The sequence below is a fragment of the Tachysurus fulvidraco genome, chromosome 5 (genome assembly GCF_022655615.1).
Source record: "Tachysurus fulvidraco isolate hzauxx_2018 chromosome 5, HZAU_PFXX_2.0, whole genome shotgun sequence".
Taxonomy (NCBI): Eukaryota; Metazoa; Chordata; class Actinopteri; order Siluriformes; family Bagridae; genus Tachysurus; species Tachysurus fulvidraco.
In genome coordinates, this window is record NC_062522.1 from 14,671,762 (window position 1) to 14,691,836 (window position 20,075).

At 36.7% G+C, this 20,075-nt stretch overlaps 3 protein-coding genes across 15 annotated transcripts in view; 2 read left to right on the top strand and 1 right to left on the bottom strand.

The window, feature by feature from the left end:
* Positions 1-1,489: 1,489 nt before the first annotated feature.
* med8 (mediator complex subunit 8) lies at positions 1,490-5,726 on the top strand. The gene is made up of 7 exons (XM_027146769.2): positions 1,490-1,646; positions 2,090-2,211; positions 2,441-2,585; positions 2,707-2,847; positions 3,266-3,353; positions 3,827-4,063; positions 5,065-5,726. Exons 1-7 carry the CDS (start codon positions 1,641-1,643, stop codon positions 5,133-5,135), a joined length of 810 nt encoding a protein of 269 aa, XP_027002570.1. The 5' UTR covers positions 1,490-1,640; the 3' UTR covers positions 5,136-5,726.
* A 1,046-nt stretch (positions 5,727-6,772) lies between these two features.
* LOC113642935 (fatty-acid amide hydrolase 1) lies at positions 6,773-15,650 on the bottom strand. Of its 2 annotated transcripts, XM_047813825.1 has the most exons (17): positions 15,217-15,650; positions 13,983-14,096; positions 13,731-13,871; positions 13,229-13,362; positions 12,931-13,137; positions 12,766-12,806; positions 12,528-12,652; positions 12,317-12,442; positions 12,113-12,210; positions 11,936-12,032; positions 11,472-11,515; positions 10,932-10,971; positions 10,736-10,844; positions 9,952-10,097; positions 9,212-9,345; positions 7,997-8,090; positions 6,773-7,120 (listed from the first exon to the last, which is right to left on the bottom strand). In XM_047813825.1, exons 1-17 carry the CDS (start codon positions 15,388-15,390, stop codon positions 7,106-7,108), a joined length of 1,839 nt encoding a protein of 612 aa, XP_047669781.1. In that variant the 5' UTR covers positions 15,391-15,650; the 3' UTR covers positions 6,773-7,105. The 2 variants fall into 2 exon arrangements, with proteins under 2 accessions (XP_047669781.1, XP_027002568.2); XM_027146767.2 differs by lacking the exons at positions 6,773-7,120; positions 7,997-8,090 and adding an exon at positions 8,717-8,910 and having other exon boundaries at positions 15,217-15,645.
* A 2,220-nt stretch (positions 15,651-17,870) lies between these two features.
* Positions 17,871-20,075, top strand: part of szt2 (SZT2 subunit of KICSTOR complex) — a 92,953-nt gene continuing 90,748 nt past the window's right edge. For all 12 annotated transcript variants that reach the window (XM_047813812.1, XM_047813822.1, XM_047813814.1 and 9 more), the window contains exons 1-3: positions 17,871-18,026; positions 18,785-18,910; positions 19,720-19,893. In XM_047813812.1, the coding sequence (XP_047669768.1) occupies positions 18,003-18,026; positions 18,785-18,910; positions 19,720-19,893 (324 nt within the window). In that variant the 5' untranslated portion in view covers positions 17,871-18,002. The remainder of the gene's footprint in view (positions 18,027-18,784; positions 18,911-19,719; positions 19,894-20,075) is intronic.

Consider the following 20,075-nt stretch of genomic DNA (forward strand, 5'->3'; position numbering starts at 1 on the left):
TGGCACCTTTTGTTGTAAATCTACAGAGCTTCAAGTACAGATTCTACAACTGAAAAGATCACAAATTTATGATGTTGTTATCTTTGATACTGGATCAAACTGTTTAAAATCCTCACTTGTAACAGATGAAGCTACATCTCCGATGAAGATGGTTGGAGTTTTTGAATATGAGAGACTGCACTATCAATATCTGGGTCAACCTATGTTTATAAATCAGTTTTATCAAGCCTGTAACATGAGAAATCAAGGCTTCACTTTGTATTCTTACTCATACACATTTTTATATACACATATATATTCTTACTGATACACATTTTTATATACACATATATATTCTTACTGATACACATTTGATTCACAAAGAATTGCTTTGATTCGTCACAACTGAATATTAAAAAAAGTATGGCATGAACTTATACAAATTCTCTCCTGTCATCCGAATCATTATAAATTGATATAGCAGAAGAATTTAGTAGTGTAGTAGTACACTTCTGGCTCTGCATGTCCTACTGCTCGGCCATCCTATACACTGTAACGTCTGTATTGGTTCAATCATTTTTAAGTAATAGTAATTATGGATACATGGCTGTTTGTTTATTTATGTTGAGTAACAGCACACATTAAACCTCTGTAAGAGTTTACATTCACTCATGAATCCAATTCCTGCATCACGTCTCCTACACAGGTCACAGGTCACATGACAGGGACAGTATACAATGCATGCTATTTTTATTGGGAGGAAACTGGAGGAAACCCTCAAGCACAGGGGGAACATGCAAACTCCACACACACAGGGCAGAGGCAGACCCTAGATGGAGCAAAGCAAACGTGCTAACTAATAAACCACTATTATTATCAGACATTATACTATCTGGTGTAACATGGTGTAATCTATTATGGCTGGGATATTGCCTTAAATTTAGTCATCCTATGCTTTTTCTATTCAATAATCTAGACAATGCCACATGAGTGTATTTGATATATTATTATTATTATTATTATTATTATTATTATTATTATTATTATTATTATTATTATTATTATTATTATTATTATTCAAAAATATGATCTATATAAAGGTTTTTAAACTAAACAATCTGTCTAATCATTATTCTTGTATGATTATTTGTGTGTTACTGAAATAATACAATTGCAAAAAATAATAAAATTGAAAAACTTTTCAAATCTTTGAGGTACTGCAAAGACAGGAGAGGAATAATGAATAAAAAAAAATCCTGAAGACAATGTGAAATAAAGGTGTAGTGATGAAAATCTCTACAAATTTGTGTGTGTGTGTGTGTGTGTGTGTGTGTGTGTGTGTGTGTGTGTGTGTGTGTGTGTGTGTGTGTGTGTGTGTATGTTTGTATCAGGTTTTTGGAGAAACATACAGTACATAATGTTTTTTTATCTTGCTCTCTCAGTGTGTAGCTACCAAACCCCACAAATGCTGTTTACACACGGTGTTCTTCAGTAACTGACAGATGGCGCTATCGACCCTTATGTTTGCAAAACACAAGAGAAGACAAAGAAGAAACAGTCCGCACTTGTTGTAACTCGGACCCATTTTCAGGTGGCAAACCCGTGTACTTCCGGTTAAAGCTTTTCGGTTGTCGTCTGAAGTGTTTACTGTTTTAGTAAATATGCAGGTAAGCAGAGAGAAATTGAATGTAGGAAATGTTTCAGGATTCTCACAAATGCATGATTATCAATCAGAAATCCGCGTTAAATTGAATCTGTGGTGTAAGTGAGAGTTTAAGCTCCATTCTAATTGTGGTACAAGAGTGAAGTTTCTCTCCAGGTGTCCCAGAGATGTAAACAACTTTATTTCACGACATCTGCATCATAATGTTTGCCATTTTGTGGTGCAACATTTTGCTAAAGGAGTTTCTCTTTTCACTAGTACTATAGAAACTAACTAGAAAAACAAAACAAGGACTCACATTTTCTATATCATAGACATCATATAGACATCCTGGCTGTTTTTCACTGATGTGTGGAAGTCTGGATAAAAAAAAAAAGACAGAAAAGCATGGACACGCAGACAAAATGAGATCTTTAATTAGTTATCTGTTAATACTTTGTGTTCCAGCAACGAGAGGAGAAGCAGTTGGAAGCGTCTGTCGAGTCTCTGATATCTCGCGTGGCACATCTGAAGAATTCTCTACAGAGTTTCATCTATAAGCTGGAAAATGAATATGACCGGCTGAAGTGGTAAGTATGGGCAAGACGTCGGTGACAATCCAACATCGGTGACTTTTAACAGACCACGTTGTAAGATCAGGACTGCACGAAGGTTTCAACTGATGAAACAACAAGGCACTAAGCTACAGAAAGTCTTTCATGAACTGATTTACTTTGGCATCAAGTAACAGCACAAAGGTTGTGCACCCTGGAGAAGGATACCGGTTGTGCTGATATTTATGTGTTTTATTTTTTGCAGGCCTTCGGTGCTGGACAACTTTGCACTTTTGTCTGGGCAGCTAAACACCATCAACAAGCTGTTGCGTAATGAGAAAACACCATCTTACCGGAACCAAGTTATCATTCCCCTTCTGCTGTCCCCTGACAGAGACGAGGAGCTAGCAGTTAGTATCAGTAACCTTTATTCTGTTCTAATCAGAGCAGGTGAAACCGCAAAAGGTGTTTTTTTTTTAAATATTATAATTCATCTAAATTATATATATATATTTTTTTTCTCTAATCCAGAAACTGACAGAGCAGCGTGTACCCGTGTTCAGCCATGAGATTGTACCAGACCATCTGAGGACAAAACCTGACCCAGAAGTAGAAGAGCAGGAGAAACAACTGAGTGCAGACGCTGCCCGGATTGGACAGGAACTAGCTCAGGTATTGACACTAATGTCAGTTAATTAACTGAAGCTTTCAAACATTTTTATTAGTCTTTCAGTTATGTTTTTTTTAATACTTTATAAATATCAAACTATATTATTTAGTAGGTAAAAACACTTTGTGGTCAGGTGTCCAATACTTTTGACCAAATACCGTATTTGATCCTTTCGTGTAATTACTCTGTTTTAATTTAAGTGTTTGTTGTATTTTTTTACTTTACAGATAATGTACAGTTTGTGAAAAAATATCAAATAAGTTATAAAATTTATAAATAAAAAAAATTACAAAATATGTTTTTTTGTTCTTAATTTGCTGGTTTAGTTAAAATAAGGATTTATATTAGGGATGAGAATTTCTATTATAATCTTTGGATTTGTTTAAAATATTAGTGGTGAATGTTGGTTTGTGTAAACAGAAACAGATCCAGACTCTGAACAAACTCTGCTCCAGCCTTTTGGAGAAGCTCAATAGCCCTCGAGATGACAGAGACGCAGAATCTTCAGGTGTTTTTCCTGTTTTATTGTCTTTGTCACAGTTGTTATATAAAGGTTAGAAATTGTAGTAAATTTCACTCATATACCAGTGTAAAACTGCAGGCTTAGTCAGTAACCAGTGACATTTATCAGCACTTTATTTATTATACGTACTCGGGATCCTCAGGGGTTTGGTCTCTTCTTTTTGATGTCTGAAATCTTCATAAAGCCAGACAGAACTGAAGCTGGCACAATCTCTATAAGCCTCGAGAGCTACTGTTCATAATATTAGCACTTGATAATAATGTGCATGTGATCAGTTGTACTGGAGCACAAGGTTATAGTATGTGTTATGTGTATGCTTGGCTAAAGAGATATAGATTTAATCCGTGAGAGTGTGTCTGAGCCCCGAGCTAAATACGGAAATTTTCTAGAACCTTTAGTACACTTTAACATTGTGTGTGTCTCTATCTGAGTTGTGTCTATGTTAATATGTGCCTCAGCTATGCGCCAGAACAAACAATGGTTCAACCCAACGGACACCAACGCCCTGGTGGCGGCAGTTGGCTTTGGGAAAGGCTTGTCTAAGTGCAGACCGCCTTCTTCAGTGGCTCCTGGGCATCCGGGACAGACCATGATGACGGGGGGACCCACACTGCAGCAGGTGACCATCGCTGGGGCTCCTGGACATCAGACAGGCATCGGAGCATCTGTGACACAGCAGCAGCCTGGCCAGCCTGGTAGGAAACCCGTGTCCAACGCACTCATACCCACACACACACTCATACCCACACACACACTCATACCCACACACACACTCATACCCACACACACACACTCATACCCACACACACTCTCATACTCACACACACTCTCATACCCAAACACACTCTCATACCCAAACACACTCTCATACCCAAACACACTCTCATACCCAAACACACTCTCATACCCACACACACTCATACCCACACACACTCATACCCACACACACTCTCTCACACACACACACTCTCATACCCACACACACTCTCATACCCACACACACTCTCATACCCACACACACTCATACCCACACACACTCATACCCACACACACTCTCTCACACACACACGCGCACACTCATTCATACCCACACGCGCACACTCATTCATACCCACACGCGCACCCTCATTCATACCCACACGCGCACACTCATTCATACCCACACGCGCACACTCATTCATACCCACACGCGCACACTCATTCATACCCACACGCGCACACTCATTCATACCCACACGCGCACACTCATTCATACCCACACGCGCACGCTCATTCATACCCACACGCGCACGCTCATTCATACCCACACGCGCACACTCATTCATACCCACACGCGCACACTCATACCCACACGCGCACACTCATTCATACCCACACGCGCACGCTCATACCCTCATGCTCACACTCATACCCACACGCGCACACTCATACCCACACGCGCACACTCATACCCACACGCGCCCACTCATACCCACACACGCGCCCACTCATACCCACACACACGCACACACTCATACCCACACACGCACACACTCATACCCACATACACACCCACACACGCGCACACACTCATACCCACACACACGCGGATACACTCATACCCACACACACGCGCACACACTCATACCCACACACGCACTCATACCTACACACACGCACTCATACCCACTAATAATTCTCTGTTTTGATTTCTCAGGGAAAATGCCAAGTAGCATAAAGACAAATATCAAGTCGGCCTCAGCTTCAATGCATCCTTACAACAGATAACTGCAGAAACAGAAGAATGTTCTACTTGAGCATCTATATCAAGCAGAGCAAAATTTTGCTTATGTGTGTATGTGTGTATGTGTGTGTGTGTGTGTGTGTGTGTGTGTGTGTGTGTGTGTGTGTGTGTGTGTGTGTGTGAATTTATGTAGGTTTTTTCTTATTAAACACACCCTTGTTCTTTCTACTTAAGTCCTATGTGAATTTCTATCTCTTTTCTCTCTGTTCATTTGGTTTGGCATCAAATCCTTTTCCCACAACATTTCATTGGCTGTTTTAAATTTGTCTTTAGGGAGCAAACTCCTCCATCTGTTTGACACGACTGTTGCAGTAACATAACTGTTGAAGTGCATGTTTGTGTACTAAGGGTTTTTGTTTATTATCATACATTATTAGCACGTTATCATGTTAAAAGTCCGACAAAGACAGACAGAAACATGTCACACTTTTTCTCAGTGTTTGTACCTCCAAGCTCTGAGAGGAAGTCTACAAGGTTTTTTTTGAAACATTACTGAAACATATGGTCATGTGTTCGTTTAGGAGACAACAGACTAAAATTTTGTCAAATAAAGAAGGAAAATGTAGATTCCAGTATATTAGGAGTAGAGCTTTTTTGTATTTGACACATTTTGAGTTTAAACATCTACATACTGATTATTTTTATACCAAATGAACCCAATGAAAAATGTTGCATTGGTGTATACATCGCTGAGATTGAAAAGTTCTTCACAAAGTGTAGTTGTTAAACAGCTGCATGGTTACCTAATGTAGGTCACACACCATTATTAAAAATGAATAGTAATATTCTTTTTTTTTTTATTTATAGTGTTTTTAATAATAATTTCACAGTGAAAGTGTTATATGTTTGAAAAAAATCATGTTTCTTAGTTGGTTAGAAGTCTTTTGATATACTGTATAATGTATATTTTGCTTTATGCACTGTTAGAGCACCGATACGTTACACTGTTCTTTAATTAAGGAAGAAATTAAATGTCTTCCTCTCTCTGGTTATCATCTGCTATATATTTTGAATGAAACTACGCATTAAGGCAATTCAGCTGAAACTGAAATGCAATTAAGTAGCAATGGCCAACCAGAGTAACAATAAATCTAATTTCCTCGCATTTTAAAAATGAAGGAGCAGCCAAAGTAAATTGCGATTAACTGTATACAAGTGCAACATGTAAACAAGCAACATAGTAAACAAGCAACATGAGATGTGTTCTCTTTTCATCCTGTAGGGAGCAAATGTTTTCACCCAATCCTGTTATCTTTAATATCTTTTTAATATTTTATAAACTTAGTCCGGTATCAATATATCAGGGTCACAAGACTTGCTTTAAGTAATATTTGGTCGTTTAGACTTCCTGACCAGAACCATGTCTGTACAAGGTACAGGTTATGCCGTATGTTGGGTATGTATAAAATTATATATAATTCTTCATGAAATCGTATTTATTTTATGTAAACAATAATCTAAACTTAAAAATTCAATTTTTAAACTTTTTATTCTGATGGAAAAAAAAATAGTTCATCATAATAATATCGAGCTTATGTGACACATACAGTTCTGAGATTAAACTCACATCGGTGCATGAAAAAAATTCCACAAATCTTTAGTACAATATCATCACAGCACTTTTTAGGGTCACTCATAAAATTCACTTCCTACAGTAACACGCTGAGATTTGATGCTCTGAAAGTGGCTTTGATGCAATTTTATATAACTCTATTCTAAAATATATATTGACCTCATAGAAATTACATTATCCCTTACAAATAATTATAATAGGTTTATCCAGAATTATTCACTTTTCTTTATGTAAATTATTTGCCTCAGCCTTCATCAACACATGAGATGAGCTTGTCCTGAAAAACAAATTGTAGAAACTTCTAGAATATAGGTTAATGAATTGAATAAATCTTTTTTTGGTTTGGGGCTGTACTGTGTGGTCATCAACTCTTCTGGTTTATTAAAGCTGAAGAAACTATATGGAAAGAGAAACAATTTGACTTAAATTTTTTATCACTGTGCACCGTATATAGAGTCACTGCTTCACTCAAATCTAGCGTGATTAGGAATAATTCAGATTAACATCAGATTTATAAATATAAAGGAAAAGTTTTTACAACAATTTGATGCTTTTTAGCAGTAAATTGATTTTAAAACAATTAACTTGATGCTTTTTAGCAGTGAATTTAATTCACCAATAATAATGCAGATATATTCTGTAACTGATCTCACAGTAGAAGTAGAAGTTGTTTCTACTTTACTGAAGTACACAATGGCAGGAGATCCTGTGAAGGAGGATACAAATAAAGAGCTTTTGTAAAGGATCACAGGTTTACTTTAACACATAAGAATTCCTTTCAATGTGGATAAGCTTTGTGAAAAGTTAAACTTTTCCACACAATAGCAAACAAGCCAGGGTTTAGTTGAAGTGAATCCCCTGCCATTTTCTTTTCTGGAAAGAGCTCTGATACTCAACAAATAATAAACTCCCAGAGCAAACAGCCTGGACAAGCCTCATGTGGGAAACTGCCCTAAAAGTCTTTTTGAATGTTTTACTGCTTTGTTACCCTATCAATTTGGAATTATGACAATCTGAGAAGCACTGTTAATCTATATATTAGAGAATGGAATCAATATTCGTAGGTTACATAACTTATTTTATATATATTTGTTCTTGAGATGGTGTCTCTCAGCTTAAGCCTCTCCAGGGCTTTGATTATGAAGTCGATCCCATCATATGTGCAAGAGATACATTAGATGATGAGACATGCACCAGCTGTTTCCTTTCCCACATGAGGACATGCAAGACATTTAGAATTATTTAGCTAATCCTTACTTAATTTGTTTTTACCTTTGGCTGGGGATACAGTGTGACATCTGATGGGCATTGGCTGTTCAGGCTTGATGTTCCAGTCCTGTTCTCTCCATTGGCCTGGTTGGTCTTGCTGTGTGACAGTGAAGTCTGTTTTTATTCAGATGTGACTGCCTAAAAGACTGAAGTCACTTTTGGAAAATGTTGAGTAAATATATTGTACAGTCCTTGTTGCTGCGGTGGGTGGGACCTAGTTGAAAGTGGCTTTGAGTCAAAATCATTCTATAACAGTATTCTAAAATACATCTTGAGCCAATGGAAACAGACACAGTGAAGCCCTTTTCTTGTACTTCGCAACAAATATCTCCTCATTTCTTCTCTATTGCATCCCATAGATGCTCTGTTGGGTTTAGTTCAGGGCTCTGAGAACTATCCACTTCTGTCATTTTAATAATTTCTTCAGTGATTTGTGTAAGTTTGCATTATTTTGTTTGAAAAGTGCACTCATGGTAAGTTTTATAAAAAAGAAAAATGAATGACTTAGTTTGACATATTTGCTTACAGGACCAAGTATGTTTTGTCACTGTATATTGTCATAGTAACCTGTTTATGAATCTGACCATTTAACCTTAAAAACAGTAAGAAATAAATACATGGATTATTACAAATTTGTCTTTAATAATGTGTTTATAAAGTAAAATGTGGTTTAATTATTGTATAGCTTAGTGCATAGGCAAAGTGTGATAAATAATATAGACACTGGGTATGTGTTTATTTATTCATATTTAGCATAAATTAATACAATAAGCATGTAAGCAAATGTGATTATTAACCTGTGGGATATGAAGTTTAAAATGTATTTACACACAAGGATATACTTCGTGTTTTCTTAAAAAGTAAAACAGCAGACAGAATAAACGGCAATCCATAAGCCAAGTCACATTGATTTCCATCTACAAAAAACCATGATACACAAAATAAGTAAGTGCCATTAGGTGCAACAAATAAGAATAATAGAGCTTACTAAAGCAAAATACAAAATAAAGATGCTATATAAAGTGCATGCACACATCAGACACAGAAGACTGAAGTAATGTGCCAGTAGTAGGAGTAGACAGTAGTATCACCATGGGGCTTTTACAAGCTGATATTCCTGCAAGAGCATCTTTAAGATCTATCTAAAATTTTGATAACTGGACCAAAGACACTGCATTTACAGTCCCAAAGTCAGAACTATTCTGTAAGGATACTTACTATTCTGTGTTAGACTGTTTGTTCTTGGCACAGAGAGCCTCCAATTCTCTCATCAAACGCAGACACAACTCTTCCTGCCATGGCAGAGACACACACTGCACTGCTAGCGGCAGACCCACACCACCTTCCACCGCCTGCAAACAAACACAAACATATGTAGATGAGAATACATTAAATAAAATTATAACTTTTAAGTTCAGTTCAGTTTACTATAAGTCACTGCTTGAATATTATTTCATAATTTCTGCACTTAGTGAGTTGTTCGTCTGCAGCAAGAAAAGAAGCTGTTTAGAAGACTTTTCTTCCAGAAACAGTTAGTGGGTCCAGACTAACATTAACAAACTAACAGAATAACATTATTAACTAATAACTATTATTCAATTATCAACTAACTTTTTCCAAATATTTCACTGTAGGTCCTAAAATAGTTCCTAAAAATATTAGTCAATAATATTCTCAGTCACTTTCTTTCAGTAAGCACTTTATCTTTGTTAGGGTTGTGATTGACCTGTAGTGTATCCTGAAAACATGGGGCAAAAGACTGGAAATACACCTTGGATGGGACACAAGTCCAATGCAGAGCAAGATGCATACACTTTCAGTCATTTATATCTTCACTCATTCAGCAGACACCATGGACAGGGTAGAGTTTTACCAGTTCTTTTTTAATAAATTCATTAATTCAGGGTAACATAGGACAGCCTGGACAGAGTGCCAGAGATAACAGATGCCACATTAACCTTGATAAAGAGCTTATCTGCATAGCTTCCAAAAGTCCCCTTGTAGCATCTGAGCTGATCTTCATCCTCAGCTGTGACTTTAGTGATAGGAATAACACCAGCAGGGAAGTTGAGCAGGTTGTACAATGCTGTGTAACTCGTACCACCTACATCAGCAATACATACAACTAGTCAGGTATAGAACATCCAAGGATGACCATGTTAAAAACTATATTTGCCTGTAGTAATAATGTATTAAAACTCTCTGATTATCATAAATATATTTCTTGTCCTCTTGTCTGTGTATACATACAGTACGCATGAGTATATGTTGAGACAAGTTGCATACTTTTATAACTATATTTCCAGAATAGTTTTCTGGAATAATGATTATAATGAGTCCCCCTAAGTTTGAGTTCTAGTTTGCAAATTCTTCAAGGTCTCACTAGTTTTCCAGGTTGTGTGATACTGTGCTCTGGTTTTGAATAAGATTGTGCCAGTCATGTCTACTGACCCTTGTTATAAGCTCAGATCAGGGTGATTAGTTTAGCTAATACATACTCAACAACCACTCAATAAACGTTATGCCCAATCATGTCTGTCTTCCTATTGTTACATAGTGGCAAAGAGTAAAGCAATACAATCATTGTATTGTACAAGGATTAGGAGAAGAAGCTTGTTGAAATAATATAACATTCACAGAGTTAAATGACAGTGACATGGGACAATACAAAATACAAAGAAAAAGTAAGTAAGTAAAGTAAGTAAGTGAAGCGATGCTTTAATTGTGAGCTGAATGTAATACTTGTTAATCTTCCAGAGTAGGTGTAGTTTAAGGCTGGACCCAAAATGGGACAGATCAACACATCCAACTCTAAGTTATTCCATTCTTCTATGACTTTGTTGATATAATTCTACAAACACAAACAACAGAAAAATTCATTTCACAGAAACTTTACCAACAACCTAATATTGTGCCCGCACTCAAAATAACACAGTACCTCAATTGTACTCTGTTGTTTCCATAAGTCTGCAACAGAGCTGTAAACAGGGGAAAACAAAAATTAGCAACAGATACATTTTAAATTTATTCAGTTATTCAAGGCTTTCTGCATTCGATTAGAGCTCCAGTAAAATCCTGGTTTTAGTCTGATCTTGAGTTAATGTCTACAAGTTTCTGCTCATGTTCTCAAGTGTCCAAATGGGATCCCCCTGGATTTTCCAAGGTTTTGTCCCAAACACACACCAGTAAGTTGACTGTCTATTCTATATTTCACCAAGTGTAAAAGAATGTGTGAATGTTTTTGTGTTCATCAAAGCTTTTTCTTTTTTGTGGAAAAAAAGCGCTGGGATCCTCTCAGTAGCAGTTGCATAAGTGCAGAGTTCTCACTTTGTGGAGCAATTTATGAAGTTGCACCACCAGGGAGGACTGCTTGGCTAACCATGTCAGCTCAAGGCTCAGCAAATAAGAGCTCTATGAGCATATTAAGAGCAAAACTGAAAGGCTGTGCCATTGTTGTTTAGGCAATACATTGTCTTACCTGACTCCACAAGTGGAATCCACAAGGGATGCAATATGTGGGTGCTGGGAGGAAAGGCATAAAATATTGGTGCATTAACAGTGCAGTCTTCAAACATCTTTGAGATTATTGACAGGAATATATAATTATTCTAATCATATCTTTAGAATCAAACTGATTTACTAAATACACTTCCAAATATACAGTAATGGTGAAAATGTCTGACAGTCACTTTAATGACTTAAAAACGTGAAAGCTCATAGTTGGAGGAATTTTAAAAACAAAACAAAACAAAAAAACTGTTCTTTGGTTAAGTATGGCATCCAGATCCATTTTTCATGAATGGCCAAATGTTTTGAGATAATAATATAAGCTTTATTAAAACATTACCTATGTTAATTTTATAAAGGCTTTTTGTTCACCTTTATTAAAAGTGACAGGGATAAAAGAGGATCCGAGGAAATGTAAACAGGAGAAGAACTCACTGTGAAGCTTAGGACTAGTGAGATAATCTTTTTAACAAAGCGAGGAAGACCAAAAGGGATGCCATGCTGCATACATGGGTTAATTGGGTCCTCCTTCCTAAATCATAAACATCAGGGGGAAAAAGATTACAGCAAATCTGCAGATGAGTGACGACTGCTGTGAAAAGTATGACTCACAGGTGGCTAGAAGAGGAGGCGCATCCATCAGCAAGCAAAACTTTCATGAAGTACTCAGGGATAGCAGTGTATATGTGGGGGGGCTTAAAGGGGACCAGCTAGGAGAGGGAGAGGGAGAGAGAGAATGTTTTCTCATTATTAGATTTATTGAACATGTTTTCAAATAAATATTTGTGTATATATATATATTCTGTTTGTGAATACCTTGTGGCCTGCTTGTTCCAGAAGTGCCTTGGCTTCTTGTAGAGCTCTGCTCATGCATGGAAATGGCTGCAGGTATCCGTCATTGTCATAATAACCAATCCTCAGACGCTCAGAGCTCTCGTATACCTGTTCAAGTTGACAAGGCGCAAGGTTAGGAGATATAAAAAAAATGACAAAATCTGCAGTACTAAGGTGGATTTTTGTGTAGTACCTCCTGTTTGAATGGTAACGGGGGAATTGTAGGGTCCAGAGTGAACATATCTTTGTTGAGTAAAGCTCTCATACACAGTGCAAGACTGTTCACATCACGTGCCATGGGGCCAACAGAGGACAGAACTGTAATCCAATGCATTTTGAATATGTCTTTTTCAGTGAACTGATTATACTCGGTTGAGCAAATGAGACTGAAATTCTTAACGTTGTGATACAGTGTTGTGTCTATATTTTACCTGACTTTCTGCCTTTAACGCAACTGTTCAGTCCGAGCGAGCTAGACATAAAGGAGACTGATCAAAAACATACCATGCTGACTTGTGTATGTATGTACCATACGTAACTTTTTAGGGCAAAATTTGTACTCCTTCCTAAGTTACTACATAAACATATGTAAAAACCTTATCCTATTGGCTGTAGGCTTGAAAGCACAAAGGCCACAAAAGGATGCTGGGATGCGAAGGCTTCCACCAAGGTCGCTTCCCAAGCCCAGAATTGATCCACCTCCTCCAATCAGAGCAGCTTCTCCTCCTGTAGAGCCACCACATGTCTTCTGAAGGTTGTGGGGGTTTGCCGTTGTCCCGTAAATTGGGTTACTACATTCATAACTAAAAAGCACCAGTTACTTTAACTCATAATTGGGATTAGTGGATATTATCATATTAGTGTTTTGTAATGATTTGTACTGGATTCCCTTACTTTATAAGGGCCTGCGGAACATTTGTTTTGATGAAGGGAACTGCGCCTTGCCTCTTCAGTACTCTGACCACCACACTATCCACAGCTGCAGGACTGTTCACCATGTCAGACACTCCACATGTAGAGTCATAGCCCTCCAGTCACACAAAAAACGTTAATGTATAAGACATATACCACCGTATCACTGCAGACTGTAAACATTTATACATTACATTATATGATCTGTATATTTGTTCACACACATCTGTAAATCACTCCATATTACCACTTACTTACTTATTTAAATCTTGTACAAACTGTATATCCTGCACTTGCTACTATTGCACTCTGGTTAGACCTAAACTGCATTTCGTTGCCTTGTACTTGTACATGTGTAATGACAATAAAGTTGAATCTAATCTAATCTAATTACATTATTAACAATAACAATGCATGTTTAAAGGAAATAAATAGACATTTCTACCTCTTTACCAACATGCACATAGTCAAAAAACTTTAGTACCTGATAATCAAAATTCTCTTTAATGCTAACGGGAATCCCGTAGAGAATGCCATCTTTGTGGGTTTCAATGTCCTCTAGCTGTTTCAGACTTTCCTTGAGAAAGGCAGTGCCACAGTTGAATTTACTGTTCACCTCCAGAGCCTGCAGCTCAAGAAACTTGTAAGTAACAATAAGATATCATATATTTTATATAGAATGCTGTTTATTACATGTAGGATCTTATGTTTTAAATAGGCAGGAAGATGGCAGGACCTTTTCAATGTAAGCATGGAGCACAAAATCTGGCTGCAGAGAGCCGTCTCTTATTTGCTGACTGAGCTCAGATAAAGGAAGATCCACGATGAGATTCAAATCAAGGCCAGGATGCTGTAGAAGACAATTTAAATCTAATTTCACAAAATTATTTGAAGGATTTTTATTTATTAGCAAAGGGATTACACAGTAAAAAAAGACGATTATATTCCAATATGCACTTTTCATGTAATCCTACACACAATAAATATGATGTTCAGCAACAAGAGCTTGACATCGAGGTGCTGAAAAAACAGGTCAAGGGAGAGGGCTTGAGACATGCAACATGAGATTTACAGTGGTGTGAAAAAGTGTTTGCCCCTTTCTGATTTTTTATTTTTTGAGGCATCTGTTCATGACCTCAAGCTTAATTATCCAAAACACACCAGCAAGTCCACCTCTGAATGGCTGAAGAAAAACAAAATGAAGACTTTGGAGTGGTTCAGTCAAAGTCCTGAGCTGAATCCTATTAAGATGCTGTGGCATGATCTTAAAAAGGCAGTTCATGCTCAAAAACCCTCCAATGTGGCTGAATTCTGCAAAAATTAATGGACCAAAATTCCTCCACAAGTTATCGCAAACGCTTGATTGCAGTTCGAGCTGCCAAGGGTGGCCCACCCAGTTATTAGATTTAGGGGTCAAACACTTTTTCACACAGGGCCATGTAGGTTTGGAATTTGTTTTCTCTTAATAATAAAAACCTTTAGTTAAAAAATGCATGTTGTGTTGACTTGTGTTATCTTTGACTAATATTTACATTTTTTGATGATCTGAAATATGTGACAAACGTGCAAAAAAAAAAAAAAAATCAGAAAGGGGCCAACACTTTTTCACACCACTGTATGTCCAATCAGTATGTGATAGTGAATAATAATAATAATAATAATAATAATAATAATAATAATAATAATATAGAGTATTATAGAACGAAACTAATAAAAATACAAAACCTATACGAATAAAAATAGAATTAGTAGTAAAATATAATAAAAGAATCAGAATTACATTAAGTAGAAGTTGGAATAAAAAAACTTGTCTGTGAGTGCATCCATTAAATCATTACACTTTATTTGATGAAAATAAACTATTTTATGGATTTTTTACACTAAGTAAAAAAAAAACTTGCTGAGAAGGAAAACATGCAATAGGTTAAGTACTGTGTAGTGTGTATAAGTGTTAGAATGTAGTGTGTTACCTCTGCCTTAAAGTGGCTCACAGCTTGTTCTGCCTGCTTGAGACCTGCTTCTCTCTTTTTTCTCGCTGTCTGTAATTTCCTCTCCAAATTCTGCTTCTGTCCACTCCACTTCAGCAGGAAAAACACAATACCACAAAGCAGAGCCAATGCAACCATTGTCCATTCTCTATCCATGTCTATAATGTCAGTGTTGATAATTTAATCAGATGAGGAATTCTTAACAGATAATTAACACTGTTTACATTCTAGTCTCACACCTAGTAATGCCAAGGTTATTGTCTGATACCAGTAACAATAATAATCTCTTAAATAATTTTGTTTCTAATAGCCTTTGAAAAATAGAGACCCAAAAAATAAATAAAACGGTATATTTGAAAGCTGGTTATTCAGACTCAGTGAAATAACCTGGTACAGAAATGAAGTTTTTTTGAGTGATCTCTTGTTCTCCTCCCTGTATTTCTTGGCTGATTTACATATATTTCAAGTTTGTGACTGGAAACATTTAACACAGAGTTAGACTACTTTGCAGAATTCAAATTCCTCTCCCCTCCAGCTTGCCCGTGCAAAAGATAAAGAAATTTATGGCTTTGCAGATTAACCTCATGCTTCAAATGTGAACGGATGAATAAAGTACAGTCTGTAATAAAGACAAACCCCTTTTTTTATTATTATTTCTTTTCACATTCTTCCTATCTATCTGCAGTCTATCTGATAAAGGTCATGTTTTAATTAGGATATTTATCAGTAGGAAAGGGTTTATTTCTTGTTTGTGTAAGCTCTCTTCTTTATCATCATATTGTTCTATCGAAGCACTTCTCTGAGTTTTGATTAGACAGCATTAGATTAGATTAGATTAGATTGGATTGGATTAGATTAGATTTTATTATCTTCTTATATTGCCAAACATATTTATTCTCATAAATAATTTTTTCTAAGAGATAAGATACTAAACAAGCGAGTGTATCCGAATTCATTATTGAGGTTATATGCTCAAGCTTTTTTTGGTAAACGTTGTAAAGCAGCACTGTTACCTGCTCGATGCATGCCACATATGCGCATTTTAACTTTACCTGTAAAGAAATTGACTTAAGTAAACTTTGGGACTTCTGGTACTTCTTGGTTGAAAAATAGTATATTATTACAGTATCTCATTAGCCTGGAAAATAATAAAAATCACAAAATAAATATACACCTTTCAAAATATAGGAAGGTCAGTATTCTCCATGTTTCATTCCATAATTTACCTTTACATGTTATTTTTTGAAAATGTAACATATTAATGTATCACATGTTACTATTGAAAATGAAAGGTAATGACTGTCATATAAATGCTCTTGGTGATGAGGCTCATTTTGACCTGCTTTCCATATCCCTGGATTAAACAGTGGATTTTCCTATAATCATTAGAGGTTAATTTGTTTAGCAAATGTCATACTGTTTCTCTTTATAAACGGTACATAGTCTGATAATTCCTGTCTGTTTTGTAAGCTATTTCTCCCTTTAGTTCTTTCTTCACTTACAGCAGGTAAAGGAGCAGGTGATTAGGCACTGGGGCAACATTTACAGGCAAAAAAAATATACACACTATATTTTCACAAGGAGTGTATACATCACATGTACAAAGGTTGCGTGGGTTTGAGGGTTAATTAGTGCCAAAACTGAGATAGTTGCACAAAACAAATCTCCAACAAAATGTTCTACCATCGCTTTGCATTTTTGGCAAAGATTCATTTACGATTACAGTATATAAAGTGAGATTAGAAATGATAACATGCCAGATCAGTCCTCAAGTTACGTTAACTTCTTAAAAAGCTCTCTTTAACTCAAACTTTTTGACTCAATGGCTACATCAAGTTTTTGAAACCAACACTATATAAAGCTGTGACTTATTTGGAAACAAATTCTATTGATGGAGTAAAAATAAACAGACTATTTGGCCATATGATCTCTAAAGTTATGTGAAGTTCTGATTAATAGATTTTAGATTTAAAAACATTTATAATTAGAGAAACTTTCCCAGGCACATAATTAATATGTAAGCATTAAAAATGTAGTGTCTTGTGAATGTGCCCTAAACCATTGCATGGTGCCACCAAATGGTTTGGCATTTCATTCCAGGGTATTTCTCTCAGGTTAGTCCTCAGGTTAGGCTTCCCAGGATGAACCACCCATTGACCAAGACTTGTGATTATACGGTAGATAATTATGAGGTAGATATTAATTTTTAATTGTTAAACCAGTATTGTTATTATTGCTATTTATACATTACTTCTGAAAAGCTCACTTTTGTACGTTATGAGCAGTAAGGGGAAGTTTCAAGAATCATTAAGTTAAAATAATCTTATTTTTATTAAGAACTAAATAATTAATAATTGTATATATATGTTTTTAAATGTATTTGAATTATTAGGTTTCTATTTACATAAATAGCAACTTTTTTATTTTAAATATTTAGAATCAATAATGTTATTAACGAAGAGGGACTTTTCTTTTGACATTGTTATTGAATGCTAAAGCGGAAGTTTGTGTTCTCTTTTTTGTCTTCCGTCGGAAACTATTGAATGCCAAATTGCTTTCTAATCCGATATAAGTGCACTAAGTAGGAGATATAATAATGGTCTAGTCCGCCCTACGTAGTGCACTGTATTACTGAGAAGCTATATTTGGGATTCAGCCATTTATCTTTAGTCAGCAGAGGCTAAGTTGAACACTACGGAATTAAAATAAATATATATTTAATATTGTATCGTGCAAACAGCGAATTAGCTAGTGATGGTAAACAAGGCATGGCAGAAAAACAGGACAATGAGGTAAATAGAATAAACATATCTTTTTAGATATGAGGTAAATAACATGCGTTTACAATCCCTGCTCTGCTCTGGTCACTGGCCCATTTATGGAACTTGTTTACTCACTTGTTTTTCTCCTGTTGTTGTTGTTGTTGTTGTTGTTATTGTTGTTTTTATATTTTATGTCAGTTACTGATTATGACAAACAAATCCCACATTAACGTTGTGTTGTAACCGTGTTCACTTTCCTGGACTGTCAGTTCTATGTTATATGTTAAAAAAACCCTTATAATTGTGGGTTAAATGACACATTAGACCCATTGTGTAAACTGTAACACATGACATTAGGAAGTGTCTGACATCATGAGACACAGCCAGTGTTGTCCTGTGCTCTGTTTATCTGCCCCTCCCTGATCTGCCTCAGTCTGTTCACAACACCATTTGTTATATGCTTGTGTTTTTAGCAGTTTGTATGGAAGCTCAGCACGTGTTTCTGTACACAGGAGATCATTTAATCCACTAGTTTCAGCTGTAAACCCACAGAGGCGTCTGACTGAGGCTGATCTCCTGCACGTCTATGCACGGGCTCGTTTCTACACGTTTACAGCTTGTTGTTATTGTTGCTGTACATGAGTGTAAACAGCTCTTGACAGAATCAGAACGGTTTTATATATACGAGTCTTGTGCTGCAGTACAGGGCTTTGTGTCAAAACCTGTATCGTGTTGAAGGGCGAGTTGAATGTGATCTGTGTCTGTGTGCATTTTTATTCCATCTGCAGGTGGAGGAGGCTGATCAGGTTTATTTACTGATGAATGAAAACTACCACATTTCACGCAACGTACGTCTGTCATGGTTCCTCAACAGACTTAACCAGGTCATCAAGCCGTCGCCCAAGTGTGAACTGGTGTGTGAGACTTTTCACTGCCGCACTATTTTACATTAAGATCTTTTGTGCCTGTAATCCGTCCTAAACGATCATTTGATCATACAGCATTTAACAGACGCCCTTATCCAGAGTGACTCACATTTTATCTCATTTTTTATACAACTGAGCAATTGAGGGTTAAGGGCCTTGCTCAGGAACCCGATAGTGGCAGCTTGGTGGACGTAGGAATTGAAATCACAACCTTCCGATTGGTAGCCCAACACCTTAAACATTAGGCTACAACATCCCTACGTCTTCATCCATCCATCCATCCATCCATCCATCCATCTACCTATCTATCTATCTATCTATCTATCTATCTATCTATCTATCTATCTATCTATCTATCTATCCATCCATCCATCCATCCATCCATCTATCCATCTATCTATCTATCTTTAAGTTACAATAACACGCCATGTAAGTATCTGTGACTAGCTACATGATTCCCAGGCACATGTTGTGGGGAAAACTGCAATCTTTGCTACATACATTGACACTAACAGGAAGTCAGAACCACAGATCAGTTTGTCTTTGTGTAATTCCTCACGTGTAGTTAACTTTTTGTTCTTTATTTCCCTATGGTGTTTTTGTTCAGTGCATCTCAGTTTTATAAACGTGTTCAGTTCTAGTGCCCTCTCATGGTTCCTCCTGTTTTATTACAAGCTGAATATGACCACTGAGTTTATATAAACCTGTCCAGCATTCCACCACTTATTTAAGTATCTCTCTGCTGTTAGTGTTATGGTACCGCTTGTTGAATTTCCCTGGCCTGGTTTGTTTTGCAGCTTAAATCAGATAAAGAGCTGAATGTCCTGAGCATCCTCCCCAAAGGATGGCAGCCCGATTCGCCTCCTTCCCTGTCGCCGTACCTGCTGGTTCCATCTACGCAAGTCACCTTTGTGGCCCGCAGGTACCGCTTTGTCATCGAGCTGGACCTCAGCCCCTCCACTGGGATTGTGGTAAGAGTCTTCACTGCTTATTTCCTGATTCCCTAATGGTAGTCGGCATCATATGTAACACAGCTTCTACACTGGCATCAGATCATTTTATATTTATGAGACTCATTTTGCTGCACACGGCTTCTGTATTTATTGCCCTGTGTTTTTATAGTCTTGTGTAACATTGTCCCTTGCATATGGTT